The 19,840-nt window shown below is 33.8% G+C and overlaps 1 protein-coding gene across 4 annotated transcripts in view; it reads right to left on the reverse strand.

Moving 5' to 3' along the window:
* Window positions 1-19,840, reverse strand: part of GTDC1 (glycosyltransferase-like domain containing 1) — a 289,391-nt gene that overhangs the window by 198,270 nt on the left and 71,281 nt on the right. For 3 of the 4 annotated variants that reach the window (XM_008584954.1, XM_008584939.1, XM_008584946.1), the window contains exons 3-4: window positions 6,966-7,133; window positions 3,151-3,324 (exon numbers count right to left, since the gene is read on the reverse strand). In XM_008584954.1, the coding sequence (XP_008583176.1) occupies window positions 3,151-3,324; window positions 6,966-7,133 (342 nt within the window). Of the gene's footprint in view, window positions 1-3,150; window positions 3,325-6,965; window positions 7,134-18,802; window positions 18,907-19,840 lie in introns of those variants that run through there. The other variant, XM_008584962.1, reaches the window with a different exon arrangement.

Below are 19,840 nucleotides of genomic sequence, written 5' to 3' on the forward strand. Positions count from 1 at the left end.
GGCAGCAGCAGAAGGGAAAAATGGAATCAAAAGAAAAAAGTTTTAAAGATATAAGAAATAATAACACTTTTTGTATGCTAACAGGAATGGTCCAGAAAAAAGGATAATAAGAACGGTTCAGAAGAGAGGAAAACTGATGATACATAATAGAGACAGAAAAATTGCTACAGTAGTCCTTGAGTAGGTGAGAAGGATGGGTTTTGGCAAAGAAGTGGAGATAAGGTCTTAGATAAAAACAAGATCAGTTCATACATGGGAACGAGTATAAAGATGGAGAATATGCACCCCAGAAACACATAATTGGGTAGATGGAGTGTTGACAACAGACAAAAGTTTTCTTCTGATTGCTTCTATTTTCTCAGCTATCAGCTGAGAATGAAGACAGAAAATTTGGTAGTAGAGTTTTCTTAAGAAAGGAGAAGGCGTGATTAATTATCTAGAAGGGGGAAAATTGGTATTTTGCCACATAGGTCAAAGGGCTCATCTGAATTTAGAGAAAATTTGGTAGTAGAGTTTTCTTAAGAAAGGAGAAGGCGTGATTAATTATCTAGAAGGGGAAAATTGGTATTTTGCCACATAGGTCAAAGGGCTCATCTGAATTTAGAAATCATGAGGTTGGAGCACGCTAATAAGTATGGTTGGATGTTTTTCTCTAGTGATGTTCAGTCCTATGAGTATAGGTAGAGAGTGAGTAACAAATGGATTTAACCAGGCTGGAAGTTTTGTCAATCATATATAAAGCAAAAGGTGTAAAAGATCTGAGAGCACACGCAACAGAGTAAGTATAATGATGGAATGTGTAAGAGCTTTCCTATCCCAAAGTATTTAATACATATAATGAAATATTTTCAAGATAATATTCTCTCTTGCTACTATTTTCCTGGTCTTTGGGAGTGAGGCAGGGGATGGACGAGAAGGGCAATAGGTAGCAGCAGGTGCCACAAGTCCAATGTTACTGAATACCTATGTGATAAACATGCCCTAAGTTTTAACAGATACCAATTCTATAAATTCTTGCTTACTTTGTTGGAAATATGGCTTTCCACTTCTCTGATTAATATACACTATATCATTTCATATCATATTACATATAGCACATTACATTAATAATTTAACTATATCCTCTGCTTTGTTTTTACTTAAATTCATTTTTGTCATGACCAAATAATATTTGTATAGGGAGAAAGATATAAGCATTCAAAAGTTGTTATTTTTTTAATCACCTCAGTTTTTCTGCCTTTGGAATTACTAAGTATTTTTAAACATCTCAACACAATAATACACTTTTAAAACTGCAAGCATCAGAATGACTGTCACTCGGGCAAATAATCACTTATACTATATGAGTCCAGATTGTATAAAGCAAATTACCATCTGAAAATAATTCAAATAATACTCTGGGCTAATACCTTGTTTATGAATGTTATCTTAGTCACAATATTTCTTAATCTTCTTCTATTTAGCTGAATTCCCTTATGGTAATATGGACCAAATTAATAAACTATTCAATTGTCAAAAGTGTATTAAACATATGATGTTGTAGGAACATATCAGATGAAAATAAATTTTAAAACATATTATTTACTTGGAATCCTAAAGCAGTAATAATTAAGGTAAGCTAGAACTACGTACTCAAAGATGTACATTTTGCATATACGGTATATTACATGAAAAGCTTAAAAATTTATGACAAAAATGAGGTTCATATTTTTAAAAATTCAGATATGTAACTATGTTTTAGCTAATGATGGACCAAAAGTTTAACAATTGGATCTTTCAAAAGTTAAACTTCTCTCATCACACATAAAAAGTTTTCTTATTTGTGTGTCTACAAATGCATACTATATATACATACACATATTTATAAATTTTTTTGAAAATCGATTGTGATCTTAGTTCCACTTAGCTTTATAGTTTTCAAAATAGCAAGTAAGTCATTAAATGTTTTTGATAAATGACCTATAATGACAAGAAGTTTGACCAGTAAACAGAAATTTGTATCAGAAGTCATAGGACCTAAACATTAACCCAGTCTGTGACAATGACAGGGTAAGTGCAAGAGAATCTACTTCTCTGGGTCTCTGTTTTCTGCACTCCATAAAGTAATGATTGGGCAAGGTGGTCTAACAAATTTTATGACTCACTAACTTGATTTGGTATGGGGCAGATTTCTCTTCAGTGAAATATTAACAAGTAAGACTCTCAAATAAATCAGCATCAGGGGAGCAGATGAGGACTACTGTCTCTATAGCAAAATCTTGGTGAACTCAGTAAGGGTACTAATGCTGATGACCTCCTGCATAGCATGCATGGATACTTAAATCATCCCATGCCTTCAATTCAGGGATGGGGAAGAAACAGCTGTCCCTGACTCTTTTTAAGGACTCAGTCAGTTACAAAACAGCAGCATCCCCAGCTAGTGTGAATCTCACCAAAGTAAACTTTCTATTTACAAGGGAGAAATACTCCCGATGATATTAAAAACAGTCTTGCTAGGTTTACTCTAAAGTGAAAAGGAATTCTAGAATGTTCCCTTAGAGCCACATCATCTATTGTTAATTCAGGGTGGTCCCACCAACAAGGGTAATAGAAAATGTCCTTAGCAACTGAGAAAGAGGCAGGGCAATTAAGTGCATCTCTAAACCAATATAGAAGACTTAACTCTTTATTAAGATAATATAAATAATAAAAAATGGAAGGAAAAAAATAGAAGGAAACAGCATGGAAATGAAAGTAATCCAAGCATTGAGATTTAAAATTGATTTATGTAGAACAGTTATTATTATAAATAAAAACTAATGGGCATAAGCAGAATTCAAGGTTGAGAAATATGTTTGAAAATAACTTCTGTAACAGAACAACAAATAAAGAAACAAAACAGTAAGTATTAAAAGCCAGAGCACTTTGCTTTGGCAAACAAATAAATGAGAGAGAAGAAAGGAAGAACTCAATATTTGAGTTAACCATTCAGTGATAGGTTGAGCACATGATTATTTAAAATCTTTGTAAGTCACAGCATGGTGAGATAGAACTCACTTCTCTAACCATGCTTATGCTTAGAAGTTAAAATTGGCAAGACGAACACCAATTGCTATACATTTGAGGAGTAATTTATGACACAATATTGAGAACAGAGTCAAACACACTAACCTGCTCACATCAGGAAACCTGATGGGAAAGTAAATAACTTGGCACTTGGGTCTGATGATGCTTTCCAGATCCTCAGGCCTGTGATCAGGAATCAGCTTTATAAATTTTCCAATAGAAGTGAGAAATGACTCCATATTAAAAACCGAGTTGAATACCACCACATCAGCCACCAGGCTATAAAGGAAAAGGATAAATGCACATGATGGGTCAAACTTATTTGGAGTTATTTTTTATGTCTAAGAACTCTGTGTATTATTCAGAGTTTATACCGAACCTCAGGTTTACAAAGAACTCTTCACTTCCCATCAGTATCTATCAAAATGTCTCTAATATATAAGTTAGTTTCATCAGTATTATATCACAGGAAGTTGGCTTGGTGGTATCAGGGAGGAAAGGCAACAGGGAAATTAAATGATTTAACGGGATCACATGAGTCTTCAAATCAAAGCATATTTTTCCACAATGCCAGGAACTTTCTATATTACAGGTTTAGCATCCCTAATCTGAAAATCAAAAACTTTCTGAGTGCCAACATGACATGACGCTCAAAGGAAATGCTCACTGGAACATTTTGGATTTTTGAATTAGGAATGCTCAGTGTGTGTGTGTGTGTGTGTGTGTGTGTGTGTGTGTGTGTGTGTGTATGAGAGAGAGAGAGAAAATATTCCAAAACCTTCAACCATTTGGGATAAGGGATATTCAACCAGTATCAACAACACTGAGTACAGCAGAACCTTCTTCTTTGTGGCCCAACTACCCATGTTGAGTTTCTATGTCAGTGATGTACATCATTTTACACCATACTATTGAGAACAGAACATCTGCCATACTTCTCCCTACCTTCAAGGAGACAAATTCAGATAAAGCTATTTTCATACTAGGGCATGATACTTTCAACACTATTTGGCTAAAGATTATTTCTTGCTTTAGTCTTTGCTTCAAAAAACTGTTAGATCTTTTAAAATTCTTGGACTACACAGGAAGGATTAAGGTATCTCTAGAAATAACTTATTTTACTATTACATTATATTTGGGGTATTCAGAGAAGTGGAAGAAATTAGCAGAAATGGATCCAGAAATCCATATCACTAGGTCCTACTGATTATGTCAAGAAATGTATTATAAAATACCGCAACACTATGGACCTTCAAAATAAAACAAATGTAATGTTGACTACTGTTTTCGATGAATAGACTGTGTTCCTCTCCTTAATATTTTTTTTAAAAAACAAAAATAATCTAAAATATATTGTTATAAGGAAATGTGAAAACAAAGTTTATGTGAAATAAACATAAGAGCAGTTTTCAGAACTGCCTACATTTTCTTTCACAGCAATGAACACAAATGATAACCATGAGGGAGCTGGATAAAACCTGAATGTGTAGTATGATTCCTTTATGAATCAAAAATTGATTTAATAAAGCACTATTTTGAAAAATGCCCTCTTTACTTTGACCAATGATTCAGTATCACTGAATCTCAATGAAATGCATACAAATGGTTTGATAAGAAGGTATTATAAGATTAAACAGATAAAGCAGCTAGTTGTATTTCACCCCAAAAATAATAGATCAATACACTAAAAAGAAGACACATAAGTCTACAGAACTGCAAAACACAACAGACTTATCAGATAGAAATGCCATAGTAAATCCTCGTATTAGTTTAAATCATATTTACTGAGATAGTCAAATTTACTATTATTAACACATAGCAGAATGAAAAACCAATGAAAGAATATTGACCTGTCACCCCCATGCCTCCCCTCAAAAGATAGCTTTTCCATACAAGTATTTTTTTTAGTTGCGATCCAGTGCAAATTTGGGGGGGGGGGAGGGTTGATTTCAACATGGATAATACAAAGGAATGTCACTGAAGTGCTGACACAACACTAAGCAATAAGAAAGCCAATATAATAAATAATGTATCAAAAGCTGAAGGATGTTTTACAGCTAGTCTGTTTTCACCATATGTCACATATTGTAATAGTGACCCACAGGTCATAATATATAGTTACGACATGTGTTCATAAGTCAGAGGGTTAGTGAAACCTCTGTTTAAGGTGAGTGCTTATGTCAGTCATCTTTAAAGTCCTTAACTGCTACATGGTCAAGAAAGAAATCTGACAGTGCCAACAAAAGCAGAAGTCAGCAAGAAAACTAAAGAAACATTTGAGGAAGAAGGAGTCACACTTTTCAATGAGAATCTGAACAGGACTTTATTTTTCCTCTGGACAACATGAACCATTTTTTTCCCATTAAGAAGCCAACTGATGATGAAGTCCACTTCTTTCTCTTCAAGTTTGTCTATCAGTTTACCTGCCTGAAAAGAGCAATGCTGGAAAATCATGTACAAGCTTTCACAGTCTCATTCTCTTTGAGCAAAAACAGTCTTTTACAAAAGAAAGGACGGGCAGTGAGCCAAATTTTTTTTTAGATATCTCCCTTCCAAGAGCATGTGACCCAACTACTTACATTCTTAAAAATCCAGTCTATGCTAAATTAAAGATCCAAGATAGTTTACGAAATATTCTTTTTGGTGCATTTCCTCTCTGATATGAGTGGGTGTAACTTCCATTAACTTTAAAGCCACCCATAAAGGGAAAAATAGATTTAATTTTTTTCCCAGTGATTTCTCAGGGGTAATAAACACATTATCTGAGGAAAAGAATGATGTTAATTCAAGAAATCAAAAGAATATTACAAATGTTTTCCATATTGATAAAGCACAAAACGATTTTATTTTCATTTTTAAAACATATTTTCCTTCTCTGTTTCAATATAAAGTATTTTAATTTTATTATGAAATTTTAAAATGGTTGCTTTTTTATGAGACATTTGATGTGAAGCAGTTCCACTCTATTTTGATAGCACTGCTACTTCACAATTGAAGCAGCCTATAAAAGTGATTGCGGGAAAACATTTACAAAAAGCTCAAAACACAGAATTATTACTATATAGCTGTTTTTCTGTGTCAACTAAACTATGGCACATACATGAAAGAGTTGGGGGGTCTGCTTAAACACCTCATCAATCCCAATTGCTAATACCTGTGAATAAAGGTGAGTATAATGTATCCAGTCACTGCCAAACTGATTCCATTTGACTGCTGTAGTTATGGAAACATGATCCAATAGCAAGGCCATTTCAGAGTTGTTATGAACTTCTTTCATTAACTAAGCTTCAGAAGACACACGTTGAAGTAACAATAGAGAGGGAACATCACCTCTGAAATGTCATGGTATTTTAAGGCTGTGCCATTTCAGAAGATTCAATGAGGGGGGGGAAAAAAACCACCACCTAAAGATTCATTTACCATAGTTTTCTGTCTTATAAACAACCAGGAAAAAAACAAAGTGGGTGTGGGGACAAAACCCCTTGCTCCATTATGCTTAAATTTTCATTTATCTGTAAATTTCTATTTTGATTTTAGTCTACTATAGTGAAAGTAGTTGGTAAATAAGAGTTGACTAACTGCCCTTACAAAAAGTATGCCTTAAACAATAGATCATGGAATCAAGAGGTGAAGGTCCCTGCCAACCCTTTGATTCTATTTTGATGTTGTGAAAAATAGTTAGGTTATTAGTTCAACATATAATTAGATTGCTACATATATTTTATAAAAGGATTAGCTTTGATCTCACATGCACTGCAGAAGCACAAGTAATTACTTCCAGGGAAGGTATATTTAAACATTTCACCCACCCTAAGGTGCTTTTTAAATAAGTATACAGTAGGTCTCCAGATTTAAAAGCTAACTATCTATAAAGAAAAATGTGGGAAAGGACCAAATATAATGAAGTGATCTATACCTACCATGAAAGAATTTGGTTGTATCCATATTGGAAATCCCTCTCCTGACATTTCTTGACAGGATATACCAATTGGTTCTCATGGAAGTACAGAATCTTTTTCAGTTTCCCAAGGTCAGGCCGAAGGGCAGCCAGTTCGGTCAGGTTAAGCACTGAGCTTGCAAAGAGAATCCTAGGAAACAAAGAAATTAGGGTTTACTGTCCCAAGCATGCTTGAAAGGGTCATCCTTTGCTCCTCTTCTCTCCTCTTTCCTCTTCCCACCCCGAGAAAAACATATCCCCTATAGAGACACATCAATAGTTAAGCCTTAATACCATGTAGCAACATTCTAAGTTTTGATCTCTTAAAAAGCAGCTGCTTAGAACTATAAAAGCCCTGAATCTCATTGGTCTTCTCAGCTCAGTTACTGAGATGCAAGGAAGAAAAAAAAAAAAAAAAAGCTGGATGGATTTTATTGAAAAAGGCCAGAAAGCTCTAACTGAAGGACAAATGGAACAAAGATAAGGCTGACTGGGGAATACTCTGCTTGCCAGTTTCATCACACTTTACTTCTTTATGCAACCAACTACTGAAATTCAATATACAAGCAGGAATGGCATGTTCATGTTATGACATAAACCCTTTTGATTTATGCAACAGACTTATCTAGTGTGGTCTTCTACTGTCATGTTTTCTTGCATCCCCCCCACCCCCTTAAAGTATCCTACAATAGTTACATGTTTTTAAAAAATCTTTTCTTTTCCATTACTGGACTGCTAATGGCACCAGATATACAATCTATAAAATCCCTTATATGAGGCACAAATATAAAAAATTGAAGAAAGGCTGATTTTTCATCTTTGGGGGAAAGAAAGGAAACTGGAAGCTTACCTCTCCGTGTTTATAAATGAAAACAAGTGCCTATCTACTCTCTCCATTCCACAAACATTTACTAAATGCCTGCTATGTGCCAGGTTCTAACCAAGAAGAACAAGAAAGATGAAAAAGACAGCCCACCAGGATGAATGCTCCCTATAATAAGGACATAAACAAAACATTAGAGGAACAAACAGAATGGAGTAATAATTGTCTGGGACGAACTGGAAACTTTTCCTTAATGAGGTGCCTACAACATATGGACACAAAGAGGGACAAAGTACAGTCCATGAACAGTTAAAGACATTTAGATGGCATGATTTTGAGAGAATGCCACCTTTATGACATAATGTAGCATCATTTGACCCTTATGGCTGTAATTCTCAGTCTAAAAATTGAGGTTCAAGAAGGTTAAGAGTTTGTCTAGGATCACACTGGTAGAAAGTGACTAAGCAGAGACTGCTGGACTTCTAAGCCCGAACTGCTTTCATTACACCACAGATATGAATTGGTTGTGGACCACTTTACTTACATTGCAAATGCTTTTTTCTGTGCTTAATAAATACAAAGTATCATCCTTATTATTACCATGATTGCAACTATTATAAATCCTCCCTTGCTGACAAGCCAAATGGCTAACTTCAGGTGTTTACATGATCTGCAGCACTAGCCTTTCACATAAGAAGAATGATTACATAGTAAGTGCATATATCATAAATAGGAATTCAAGTGCCTGCTTCATGGGCTAAAACAGGCACATAAGACCAAAAGTCAGTGATCCCTTGTTAAACCCACGTTGCCATATTAATGTTATGATTTATCTCTTTACCTTAAAATAAAAAAAAAGTCTTACCAAGGAGATGCACTTATCTTTTAAATTGTCTATCTATACCCAACTAACAGAAACAAGAAAAATTATGGTCAGATAATGCTATCAAGTAAAAGTCTTTCTAAAACTTGTATTTAAAACTCTGAAATTTGAAGATATTTACTAACCCACAAATCTGATCCTTAGAGAAAACAACAAAATTCTAATTTTAATCAATCAATATTTTCCTTAAAAGGGAATGAATGGCAACTTGCGTGGGTCTAGTTATTGAGTAATCTTTCCTCTTCTCCTTCTGTTATCCCCACTCTGACCATACATACTATTGCAAGCAATTAACTTGCATACTTAATCATTAAAACCTGAGCAAGTGCAATGTTTTTCACACAAAAGGCAGAATCTTTCCTCTTCTCCTTCTGTTATCCCCACTCTGACCATACATACTATTGCAAGCAATTAATTTGCATACTTAATCATTAAAACCTGAGCAAGTGCAATGTTTTTCACACAAAAGGCAGAAAATGCATTAAATGAAGCCCTATAAGACTTCTTAATTACAAAGAAAAAATAGTACCTTTGTAACAGAGATATCTGATAGACACCAACTTAACTTTCTTAAGGAATCAAACTTAATATGATCAATAATGTGACAAAGTGATAGCATGCATTTCCAAATGTGATGCACTGGGAAAGATACAAATCACCAAGAGAATATTCTTACCAGCCTGATCTAAATTTGGTAATGAGGCAATAATCAGAAACGTGTTCTACAAAATAACTGAGTTGGATCTCCAAAAATTTCATTCCATGTCAAAAAAAAAAAAAACCAAACCTAAATTAAAGGAAAATAATTAGATACCCCCCCAAAAAAATCTAATGTGTGATCCTTGATTGGATACTAGAAGGGGAAAAAAGGAGCTATAAAGAAAATTAGGACAATAGGGAAGATATGAATATGGGCTAAATATAATATTTAAATTTTTATCAATCTTGAATTTCTTAAGTATAATAATTTCATTGCAGTTATACAGGAGAATATCCTTATTCTTAGGAGGTGCATGTCTAATTATTTACATATGAAATATCATGATGTCTGCAACTAATTTTTAAACGGTTCAGTCAAAATGCTACTATTAGCAATAAATATACATATATTTACATAGAGAAATTAAAAAGTGTATAAAAACTTTAACATTTGATTAATCTAAGTGAATAGGTATATAATAATCCATTGTCCTATTAAAATTTTTTGGAAAGTATACATTTTTATAAAACTACAAATTTGAAGGAGTATGCGTTAAATGGCAGTTAAGTAGAAGAAAAAATATTTGACATTTCATAAACAATAAACCCATCATACACATATTTTCACCCATAATACAAATGTTAATTTCCTACATGAAAATTATCCTCAGGGTGGACCATCTGCAGCAAATGTTTAACCAAGGCACACCCTCACTCTACTTTTACCACATGCTCCCTCTCTCTTTACCCTACCCACCAGCTGATCCATAATCAAAGAATCCAAACCTAAAGTTGAGCCTTCCAAAGAAAACATCCCAAATAAAAGAATGCAATATATTCAGAAGAAAAATTGCAATGATTTTCATAATACTAACCATTTGAGACTGCTCACACCAACACATCCTTCAGTTTGTTTAATCATTAAAAGGAAATTCATTGTATTTTTATAACTAATTTTGAAATAGCCCTCACTACTTCTAAATGGTGAAATTTTTCCATCATTAGTAAAGCATTTCTCTTTGCTTTTTCACTTGTAAAATGGTAGTTAAAGTAGGCAATAAGCAATTCCTCATATATTTAGCTCAACAATACCAAAAAAGAAGTGATAAATATGCCCACAAAAAGAATGCAGGTATGATCCATAGGCAATTTTTACTGTGCCTCCTACCATCAATTTCTAAAAGTTGATAATGCAATGAATGACATTACTCAATCAGCAGCTAATCCCTAGGCTACCAATATTCATCCAGCCTCAGGTATTATTTAAGCAATAAATCCTAACAAGGTATGCTTTATCATCCCACAGTGTGTCTCAGGCAGGAAAGGGCACAAGGTGATAGCAAAAACCACTAGGAACAAGATAATTCCTGACAGCTGCTGCTTGAGCACAAGTTAAATTGAACAGTTTATCTCAGCATGAAGATGTTGTAAGGTTTTATGTTTAATATTTTTAAATTAACATAAAACCCAGAGAAAGCAGTTGGGCAATCTTTCACAAACATGACATACTACAATCACTGTATAAGCTGGATTAGTACTTATTACCATGCTACTACAGAATTAAGCTGTTTTTAGACCACCAAAGAGCTTTAAATTGCAACTTTTGTCTCTGTAAAAGAAACCTATATTTAAAATGTCTGCTAAATTCAAATTAATGGCTACATCATTAGCTTACCATTTCACCAAAAGTACAAGTAAGCTGCTATTATAATCGTGTAACCAAAATGGCTCTGGCTGCAAGCACATGTACACCATTCTGTGTATTTGGGGCAGTACCCGTATACATTTTGATTTTTCCAATACACATTGTATCCTCAATTTGAGTTATATTTGCTTAAAGAATCCAAAATAATTTAACATGATAAAGTTCAAGTTTAGGGATTTGATTCTTTTCTGCTTGGTTTGAATAAACCAGTTGTTTGCCTTTCACCCTATTTACCTAATACATAAGAAGAAATGCTGAAATATACCTAAGCACTGTAGGAGCGCAACCCTTATTATCAAGATGCCTACTTTTATATTTTAAATGGTATGTGGAAGGACAGTAAAATGAGAAACAGAGGGCAGGTATCAATATTTCAGCCACTGCTCATACACTCTAGTAATAATCCTTCATGGGCTAGGCTATCTCACTCTTGACCCATGAAATCTTTTCAACAGATCCTCTCCTCTAAAACCATTTATCACACAATGGTATAGAGTACACAATTTAACACACATACCAGTTTGGGCTGTGTTACTCATACCTTAATAACTGCTTGCATGGCTTCAGTAGGCCTTTGACAAAAGAGTAACTTCTAGCTGTGTCACTTTGTTCAATACCTAAACTCCTGGTCTAGATTCATGTTACTCAGCATCATTACCAAAGTCTTAGTTCTTTTGCTCCCCCTCCTAAGTTTCTCTTCCTTGATACCTACTCTCCAGGATCCTAGATCCTTTACTTTCTGTCATGTATTATATTCTGTGATGATGGAAATGTTCTGTATCTGCACTGTCCATATATTACTAGTCACATATGCCTATATAGTACATGAAACTGTTGCAAGTGCAACTGAAGAACTAAATTTTTAATTTGATTTGATTAATTTAAGTCTAAATATATGTGGCTAGGAACTACTGTACTGGAAAGCACAATCTGGAGGGACCAACTTCCTCTAACCTGACACTCTTCCACCTATGTTACCTGAGTGCAATTTCTGCTTAACTGATTTTCCTGAACAGACCCTTGACCTACTTATGATAAGCTAATTTCTAAATTCCTCCAGACTAGCTGAATGTCACCTACAGGCTGTCTAACTCTGGAATGGCACTATTTTTTTTTTCCTTTTGATAATTAGAAAATACATATTCATTACAGAAAATGTTTTATTCAATATAATACAAAGAAGGTGAATGTAACTTATCACTATTCTAAACAGAGATAGCCACTATTTGCATTTTGGTCCTCATTTAGCAAGTATATGTTGAGTACCTGTTATTTGCAAGGTACTAAGCTAAACGATGGACAAAAAAATGTAAAACAAAGTTGCTGAGGCAAAAAGAAAACTGGCAGGTTAAGGAACTAAATGAAGACAAAGCTGGAACAGTTTGCTCAATGAAAGAGTGGTCAGAAATGAGGTTGAAGAAGTACATGAGCCTTTGTGAGATATAAAGATAATTTTGGAAAAAAAGGAAAAAAAAATAAAGATAATTTTGGATTTTATAGTAATAGCAATAGGAAGAGACTGAAAGACTTTAAGTAAGGAAGTGACAAAATTATATATGCACATTAGGTGTATTTACTTTAACCTTTTCACTTTGCAACAGGTATACATTATTGTATTGCTTTATTTTTTGCTTTTAACTCCTAATACCATGTTGTTTTACCATATTTAAAATTATTTCTAAAACATGATTTTTAATAGATTTCATATATAGAGTGTAATAATATCTTCAATCAGGGCACGGTGCTTATGTTTGTATATCTATAAAGTTTTGAAATTTTCTTTGTATAATCTCTTATATTTCTATTACTTTTGACTATGTATGTCATGAGACTTTTTTTTTTTAATTACTTTTTAATACCAGAAAACTTTGACTACTGTAAGGAAAACAGACTGTAGAGAGTCTTAGGTAGAGGAAGGGAGAACAGTAAGGAGAAGAGAAAAGAAACGGCAGTGGCTTGGACTAAGATGCTAGTGCTAAGGGTGATGCCAAGTGGCCTGGCTGGGTGTGTTGACAGCGCTGTCAGGGTTTGCTGATGAAACTGGATATGAGAAGTGAGAGGAGTGCTATTACTTTCTTTCCTTTATCACTTCCAAAGTGTCTTGATAATGTTTCGTTATAACAGGAGCTCAAATATACACACACACGTAAATGAAAATTACACCCAATCATTTCAAAAGTCTTTGGGCTTCAACATAGTTTTTAATTCATAAAACTTGTGTAGACAGATAACTGAGTTCTAATATTCATTAATCATCCATATATAAAATTCATTTTGGCACAATTTGCTTTAGTTGTCAGCTACTTCATCTTAATTAGAAGATTTCTACTGCATGTTTAAATGCTATGGGTGTTCAAAAACCTTCAAGAACATTGCATAACAGAATGTTTCCCTTTGCTAAAACAATTAAAAATATAAAGTAGAAGTCTTATCTAAAGGAAAAGGAAATGTAGTCATTTAATTTCCTAGGTTCTTGTGATGGGTAATTTACAGGTTGGTAACAGAATATCCAGTTTCCCAAAAGCCTTCTTATGGTGTGGCATCAATTAATCGGGCAGCTTTGCCTTTTTACACGATATAATTTTCCTTTCCTGTGCTTATCACAATGGCCAGGAGAGCACTGTGTACAAGAGAATACTGTGTAAAGAATTCTTGTCTAGAAGGCAGGGAATCAAGGTCTATAGGTAGTACCTGCCACTGGGCAACTCCACTAAAAGGCTGCTTTTTAAACATCTATTCATGCTGTAATCATCAGCCCTCTGACCTGTCTTATGGATACTTAAGGAGACAAATTTCTTAATACCTATTGAGCTTCTTTAGCTAAAGGTGCCACTTAAGTTCAGGTTTCTCAAATTATTCCAGCAACTTCTCAAATCTTTTAACTCTTGTTATGTGTCACAGTGCCCAATCCATAAAAGATATTCTGTAATTACCTTTGTAACAAAAAATGAAGAGAGGGTGAGCCTACTATTGAAAAAAACCTATAAATAAATTGAAATTTTTACTGTATACATTTAAACATTTTTTTAATGTACATGTTCTTTTCTTTTTCTTAATGACTGAAACTCATTGTTAAGAGGATTCTTAAAAGATCCTAGGTAATACAAACCACTATGAACATTTACGGTTATATCTGTTTTAGACATTCTATCAGTAAGTCAACAAATCAGAATATTGTGAAGTCTCTTGACAATTTAAGAAGTACAAGATATCACTTCTGTTCTAAAAGAGTTGACAATATAATTGGTAAAATAAGCCATAAACACAGGAAACATTAAATAATAATTAAAAAGATGAGTAACAGCTCTATCCTGTAGAAGAAACGTCAAAAAGCAATTCGAGATTGATTGTGAATGAAAGTAGAGGCACAAAGTGAAAGGGCAGTGAAAAACCAGAAACTCTCAGGATTATTGGGGATGACAGGGGAGGCCTGGGTCCTGAGGTCTTAGGTCTGGAAAGATCAGTACTATCTGAATAAGTCAGAGAGGAGAGGAACAATGGACTAAAGTTTAGGGTTTGAAAACAAATAATCAGACAAAACTTGAAAGGTGGTCTTCCATCAGATCTGGAGGTACCCACGTGCAGGAAAAGAAGTTCGTACTTTATCTGTTAGCAATATGATGACCCACGATATGTTTATTACCATATTAACAGTCCTTTATTAATTAACTGAGTAGTGAATACTCATTAGCCAAGTACAATGGAAGTAAAGTGAGAAGGTAAAGAATCAAATAAAGTAACACCATCAATCACTATCACTCTCAAAATGAGGAAGGTTGCTCTGAACATATACAAATACAGAAGAGGAAAAGCAGTTCATTTAAAACCCTGGCTCTCCATCATAACTTTTTGATAATGAAATCTTTAATTTACCATAATATTCTAATGCTGATGATAATACAGATGGTCTCCAGCTCAGGATATTCTACTAACCATTTTTCAACTTTGCAATCATGTGAAAGCAATACACATTCAGTAGAAACTATTTCAAATTTTGAATTTTGATCTTTTCCCAGGTTAGCATTGGTATGTGGTATGATACTCTCCCATAATGCTGGACAGTGGCAGCTGCCACCAACAACTGTCAATGCCCCAGTGCCTTCTACCAGCTATTCTCAAGCCTTGTGAAAAGAGAGAGAAATTGATGACCCTGTTGCTGTAGCATTGCCATCATCCAACAATTAATTTTAGTTCAATATTTCAAACATTCTTCCGGCCCAGTGTGCTTTCAGATGCATATGTTAACAGTGGCTACCAATACAACCATTCTGTTTTTCACTTTCAGTACAGTATTCAATAAATTACATGAGATATTCAACACTTTATTATAAAATAGGTTTTGTATTAGATGATTTTGTCCAACTATAGGCTAATGTAAGTGTTCTGAGCACATATAAGGTAGGCTAGGCAGCTATGATGTTTGGTAGGTAGGTGTATTAAATGCATTTGCAACTTATGGTATTTTCAACTTACTATGGGTTTATTGGAACGTAAGTAGAGAAGCATCAGTAGTCTAAAGGAAGACAAGGAATCATGTATTGTACAAGGTTGTTTACATATATCATCTCATTTAAGCCTCACCACTAACATCCTATAAGAGATATGTTTTATCCCTGTTTTACTGATTAAGAAATTAAAGCAAAAGAAGCTTCGTTAAATGCTAAGACAACAGCAGTTAATAGGAGGCAGAGATGAGTGTCAAATCCAAGTTGATCTGAATCTAAAGCCGCTACTTTTTTACTTATTCCATATTGATTTTGAATTGCCTTTAGATTAGAATGTAATTCAACATTTTTATGTCAATTGTGCTTATTATAGTCTGTGTTTGAGAAATAAAAAATATATATTGTGTAAAGAAGAACTATACTAAACCTGAAGTTTTATCTCATCCCTGCATTCATCACATATTCTCTGAATGACTAGACTGCTCTGGCTATATGGATTATGGAGAGGTAATGATCATCAATGAAGGCTTTCCTAAGGAGATACATTCTAGGCAGCATCCTAAATAACATAAAGGAACTAGCCTACTGAAACAACAAGGAGGTGGTCAGGGCAGCGGGATAGAGAGAAGTGGCTGACATTAAGAGTAATGAAAGAAACCGAAAAGACTAACTTGGTTATTGAAAAAGAGAGGTTAAAGGTGACTTAAAGGTTTCTAGCTTGCGTAATCAGATGGGTGGTGGTAGCATTTCTTAAAATAAGAGAAAACAAATCAGGGTTTGGAGTAGCAGGGAAATAAGGATGTTTATAAGTAGTATGCCTATTAGTAGGTAAGTAGAGATAATGGATAATAGGCTAATGAAAGAAAATACATTGAAGATTTGATTAAACTAAAGGGCCTAGTTACCAAATATGTCTGTTAAAAATGTAGGATCTGGTTTTTTATATAATTTTACTTATCTATTCCATGTGTTTCTCTAATATTTTATGTTATCCTGTTTCCTCCCATTGAAGTATATATTCCTTGATGAGATCAATTAGATTTGCTGCTCTTTCTTTAGTATCCTACAGTTTTCCTAACATGGCAGTTACCATTGTGGATTTTAAGTTCCTTTGGGGCAAAGCCTGTATCTTTCTTGTTCCCTATCCTACCCATGTGCTTAACAAATGTTTTCAAATGAAGGAATGAATGAATAAGTCAATCACTCATTCCTCAGTGACACTGAGGAAATAAAACTGGTTGATTCTCTATTTATAGTAAAGTTTCAATACAATATTCATTCCTACCATTAAAAAACAAGTTGGGAAGCATGCATGCCCCCACCTTACTTGAGCACCCAACACAATTCCAAGAAGTGTTATTTGATGTCGTTTTTTATTTAACCCATTACTTTTTCCTTAGGGTCCCTAATAATATTTCAGGCACTGTTCTCTGTTTTACCATCCTAATTTAATCATGTACTCAAGATACAATCCAAAGAAAAGGAACTCATGGGGGAAGGCAGGTGCTAACCTGGTATAAAGATCAGGAATGTATAATATCATGATAAAAATTTTTGTCATCTTCAGGGATTCATGATCATCAGCCTTGAAGAAGTAAGTCAATTAACATGCAAAGAGCATCTTACTTGCTGAGTGTGCTGGGAACACTTCATATGGTGTTTTATCTCCATAAACTAATATAATTAGTATATGAAAAATTTATAATTCATCTCATGATTAATCTATCATACAAGACTATTCCTTAACAGCAGCATATCATTTTATATTGGAATGTTCTTTGCCCTTTAGTTCATGCTACTCATGAGTCTCTGGAGTTCATTTCTAAATATTATAACACTGGAAGACCAGAGACCCAAGGTAACAGATGTAACTTGTATTTTCACTCCAATCCAACCCTACCTAAAATTACACACATCTAAAGACACACTGACAAATCAAGTCATAACCCTATCATTCAAATGGTTACAGAAAGCTCAGTTCAAGCACAAACTGAGAAACAAACCATAGGCAAGCACAGAGTGGCTTTTGGACATTTTCATCATTTAGGTTTGAATACTATGACACAGTAATAATTACAATAATCATAACAACAAAAATAATAATAATAATATCTGCTTTCAGGCACATCAACTAAACTATTCCTGACAACCATGAAAAGAAAGATATTTTGCGCCCAAATAACAAATAAGCTAACAAGGAAAAATATGGTAACTTGCTATTTTTACTGAATCATATCTACTACTAAAACTACTAAAACTCTCAAGCACAAAATAAAATGTCTCCTAAGTATTCAGTATTTCTATAATTGGTCATAAAAATCTAAATTTTTCAGTGCTTATGAGTACTTGTTTTAAATATGCTTCCCAGAATGCTTTACTTTGTTGGGTTGTTTTATCACTTGATTTGTGACATTTTTTTGTCATGCTTCTCTTAGAAATTATTCCTGTGTTTTGATTATTCCTACCATTTTTGTTTTGGCAAGTCCAAGACAGTTCTTTAAAATCTTCCTGAATTTGGTGCTTAATATGCCATTTGGAGAAATACTTCCCCACATATAACAGTATCCCCAATGTTTTGCTATTTTACACATCACTTTAATTATCACTAGATAATTAAGCATATCACTAGAAAATTAATTGCAAAAATCGAAGCCAGCAGAATGTCTGTACACAGTAGGCACTCAAGAATGTTTGAGTGAAATGTTCAATAATGCAGGACATCTCAATATAAAAAGAATAATTCAAAGGTATGAATCCTAGGACTGTGTCCTGGTCCTTTATACTCTTATTTTAAAGATGAAACTTTTATAAACATTGATTTGCTAAATCTTGTGCGTGAAAATTCCAATTTTAATTACCCTGTCTATATCACAGAGGGGAATCATTCAAAAGCTAGTTTTTGAAAGATCAAATAGAGTAAAATGAAAATTAAAAATCTTCTACATGTTTATCTAAGTTTCAAAAATAAAAAAGGTTTTGTTTTTTTTAAAATATGCTTCCCTTGATCACAACTTAAAAAAAAAAAGAGGGCAATTATTTAAGGTAACTAATATATACACAGGTATGGGGGGGAGAAAACCAAAAGTGCAAAACGCTATGTAAATAAGATGTTAACCTAAAATGAAATATTAAGGTCATTCAACACAATCTACACCACATGTTAACTTCCTGAAATGCATTTTCAGTGGTTTCACCTAGCATACTACATTGTGAGACTCATCAAATACCACATCAAAAAACTTAAAATTTCCTAAGTCATACTTACCAGGTGACTGAGGAGCACAAAATGAGGTTATTTGCCCTGGAATAGCCAGTTAGAGACAAAGGTGGAATCAGGATAGAGTCAGTAATAGATAGGAAGTTACAGTTGTTGCTTGTGAGCCTTGCCTCATCATTACAAGAGCGGAATCAACTTCAAGTTAGAAGTCTGGATGGAAATATTCTCCATTTAAACATTGAAAAGTCTGTTCACCAAAAAAAAAAAAAAAAAAAGCTTATCTGATCATGTTTCACCCCTCTCTCCACACAATGTAGACAAAAGTGCTAGAACATGGGTATAAATATGCACTAGAGACTCACTACAGGTATCCATCTGACTCTCAATGTTATTTTAATTTTCCACTGCTTATATACAAGGGTCACATATTTGAGGATCATGTGTCATAGGTCACATAATGGCAGTGAAAACCTCTCTGTGCCATGTAAGACATTTACATATAGGCCACAGCATGGAGTCTTCCTTTCTGAGTCAGACCTGTCCTTTCTTCCTTTTCCTCTATTTGTACATAATGTTGGTCTGTAAATGCCAGGAAATACTCAGAATGTCATGAGAAAATAACGAAGGTAACCTCAGACTTAGCCCAGGAAAACCAGAACTAGCTTTAAAGGATAAAACACTTGAAATGGGCATTAAAAGAAGTGCACAATTTCCAGTTATTTGTGTGTCTGAAGGGAGGGATTGGAAAGGGAGGAGATGATGAATTTCTATTCATACTTAAGAGAAAAATCAAGTACCTGGGATCATAAATGTCCACATTCTAGTCAATTACACAAATATTTAGCATATATTTATAATATATGTATAGCATACATAATATATATGCATACTATATGTATGATATATATAATATATGTAAGATTCTGTCTAGTTGATAAGAAATTAAAAAATTAACTGGACTTGACACCCTGCTCTTTATCTTTGCATTTTGGCAATAAAGAAATGGCTGAAGTTTTATGAGAGTTATATATAAAAAATATCTCTAAATTTGTTTAATCCCCAAATATATATATACTGCTATGATTA

The sequence above is a fragment of the Galeopterus variegatus genome, unplaced genomic scaffold, assembly GCF_000696425.1.
Source record: "Galeopterus variegatus unplaced genomic scaffold, G_variegatus-3.0.2 Scaffold104, whole genome shotgun sequence".
In the NCBI taxonomy this organism is placed as follows: Eukaryota; Metazoa; Chordata; class Mammalia; order Dermoptera; family Cynocephalidae; genus Galeopterus; species Galeopterus variegatus.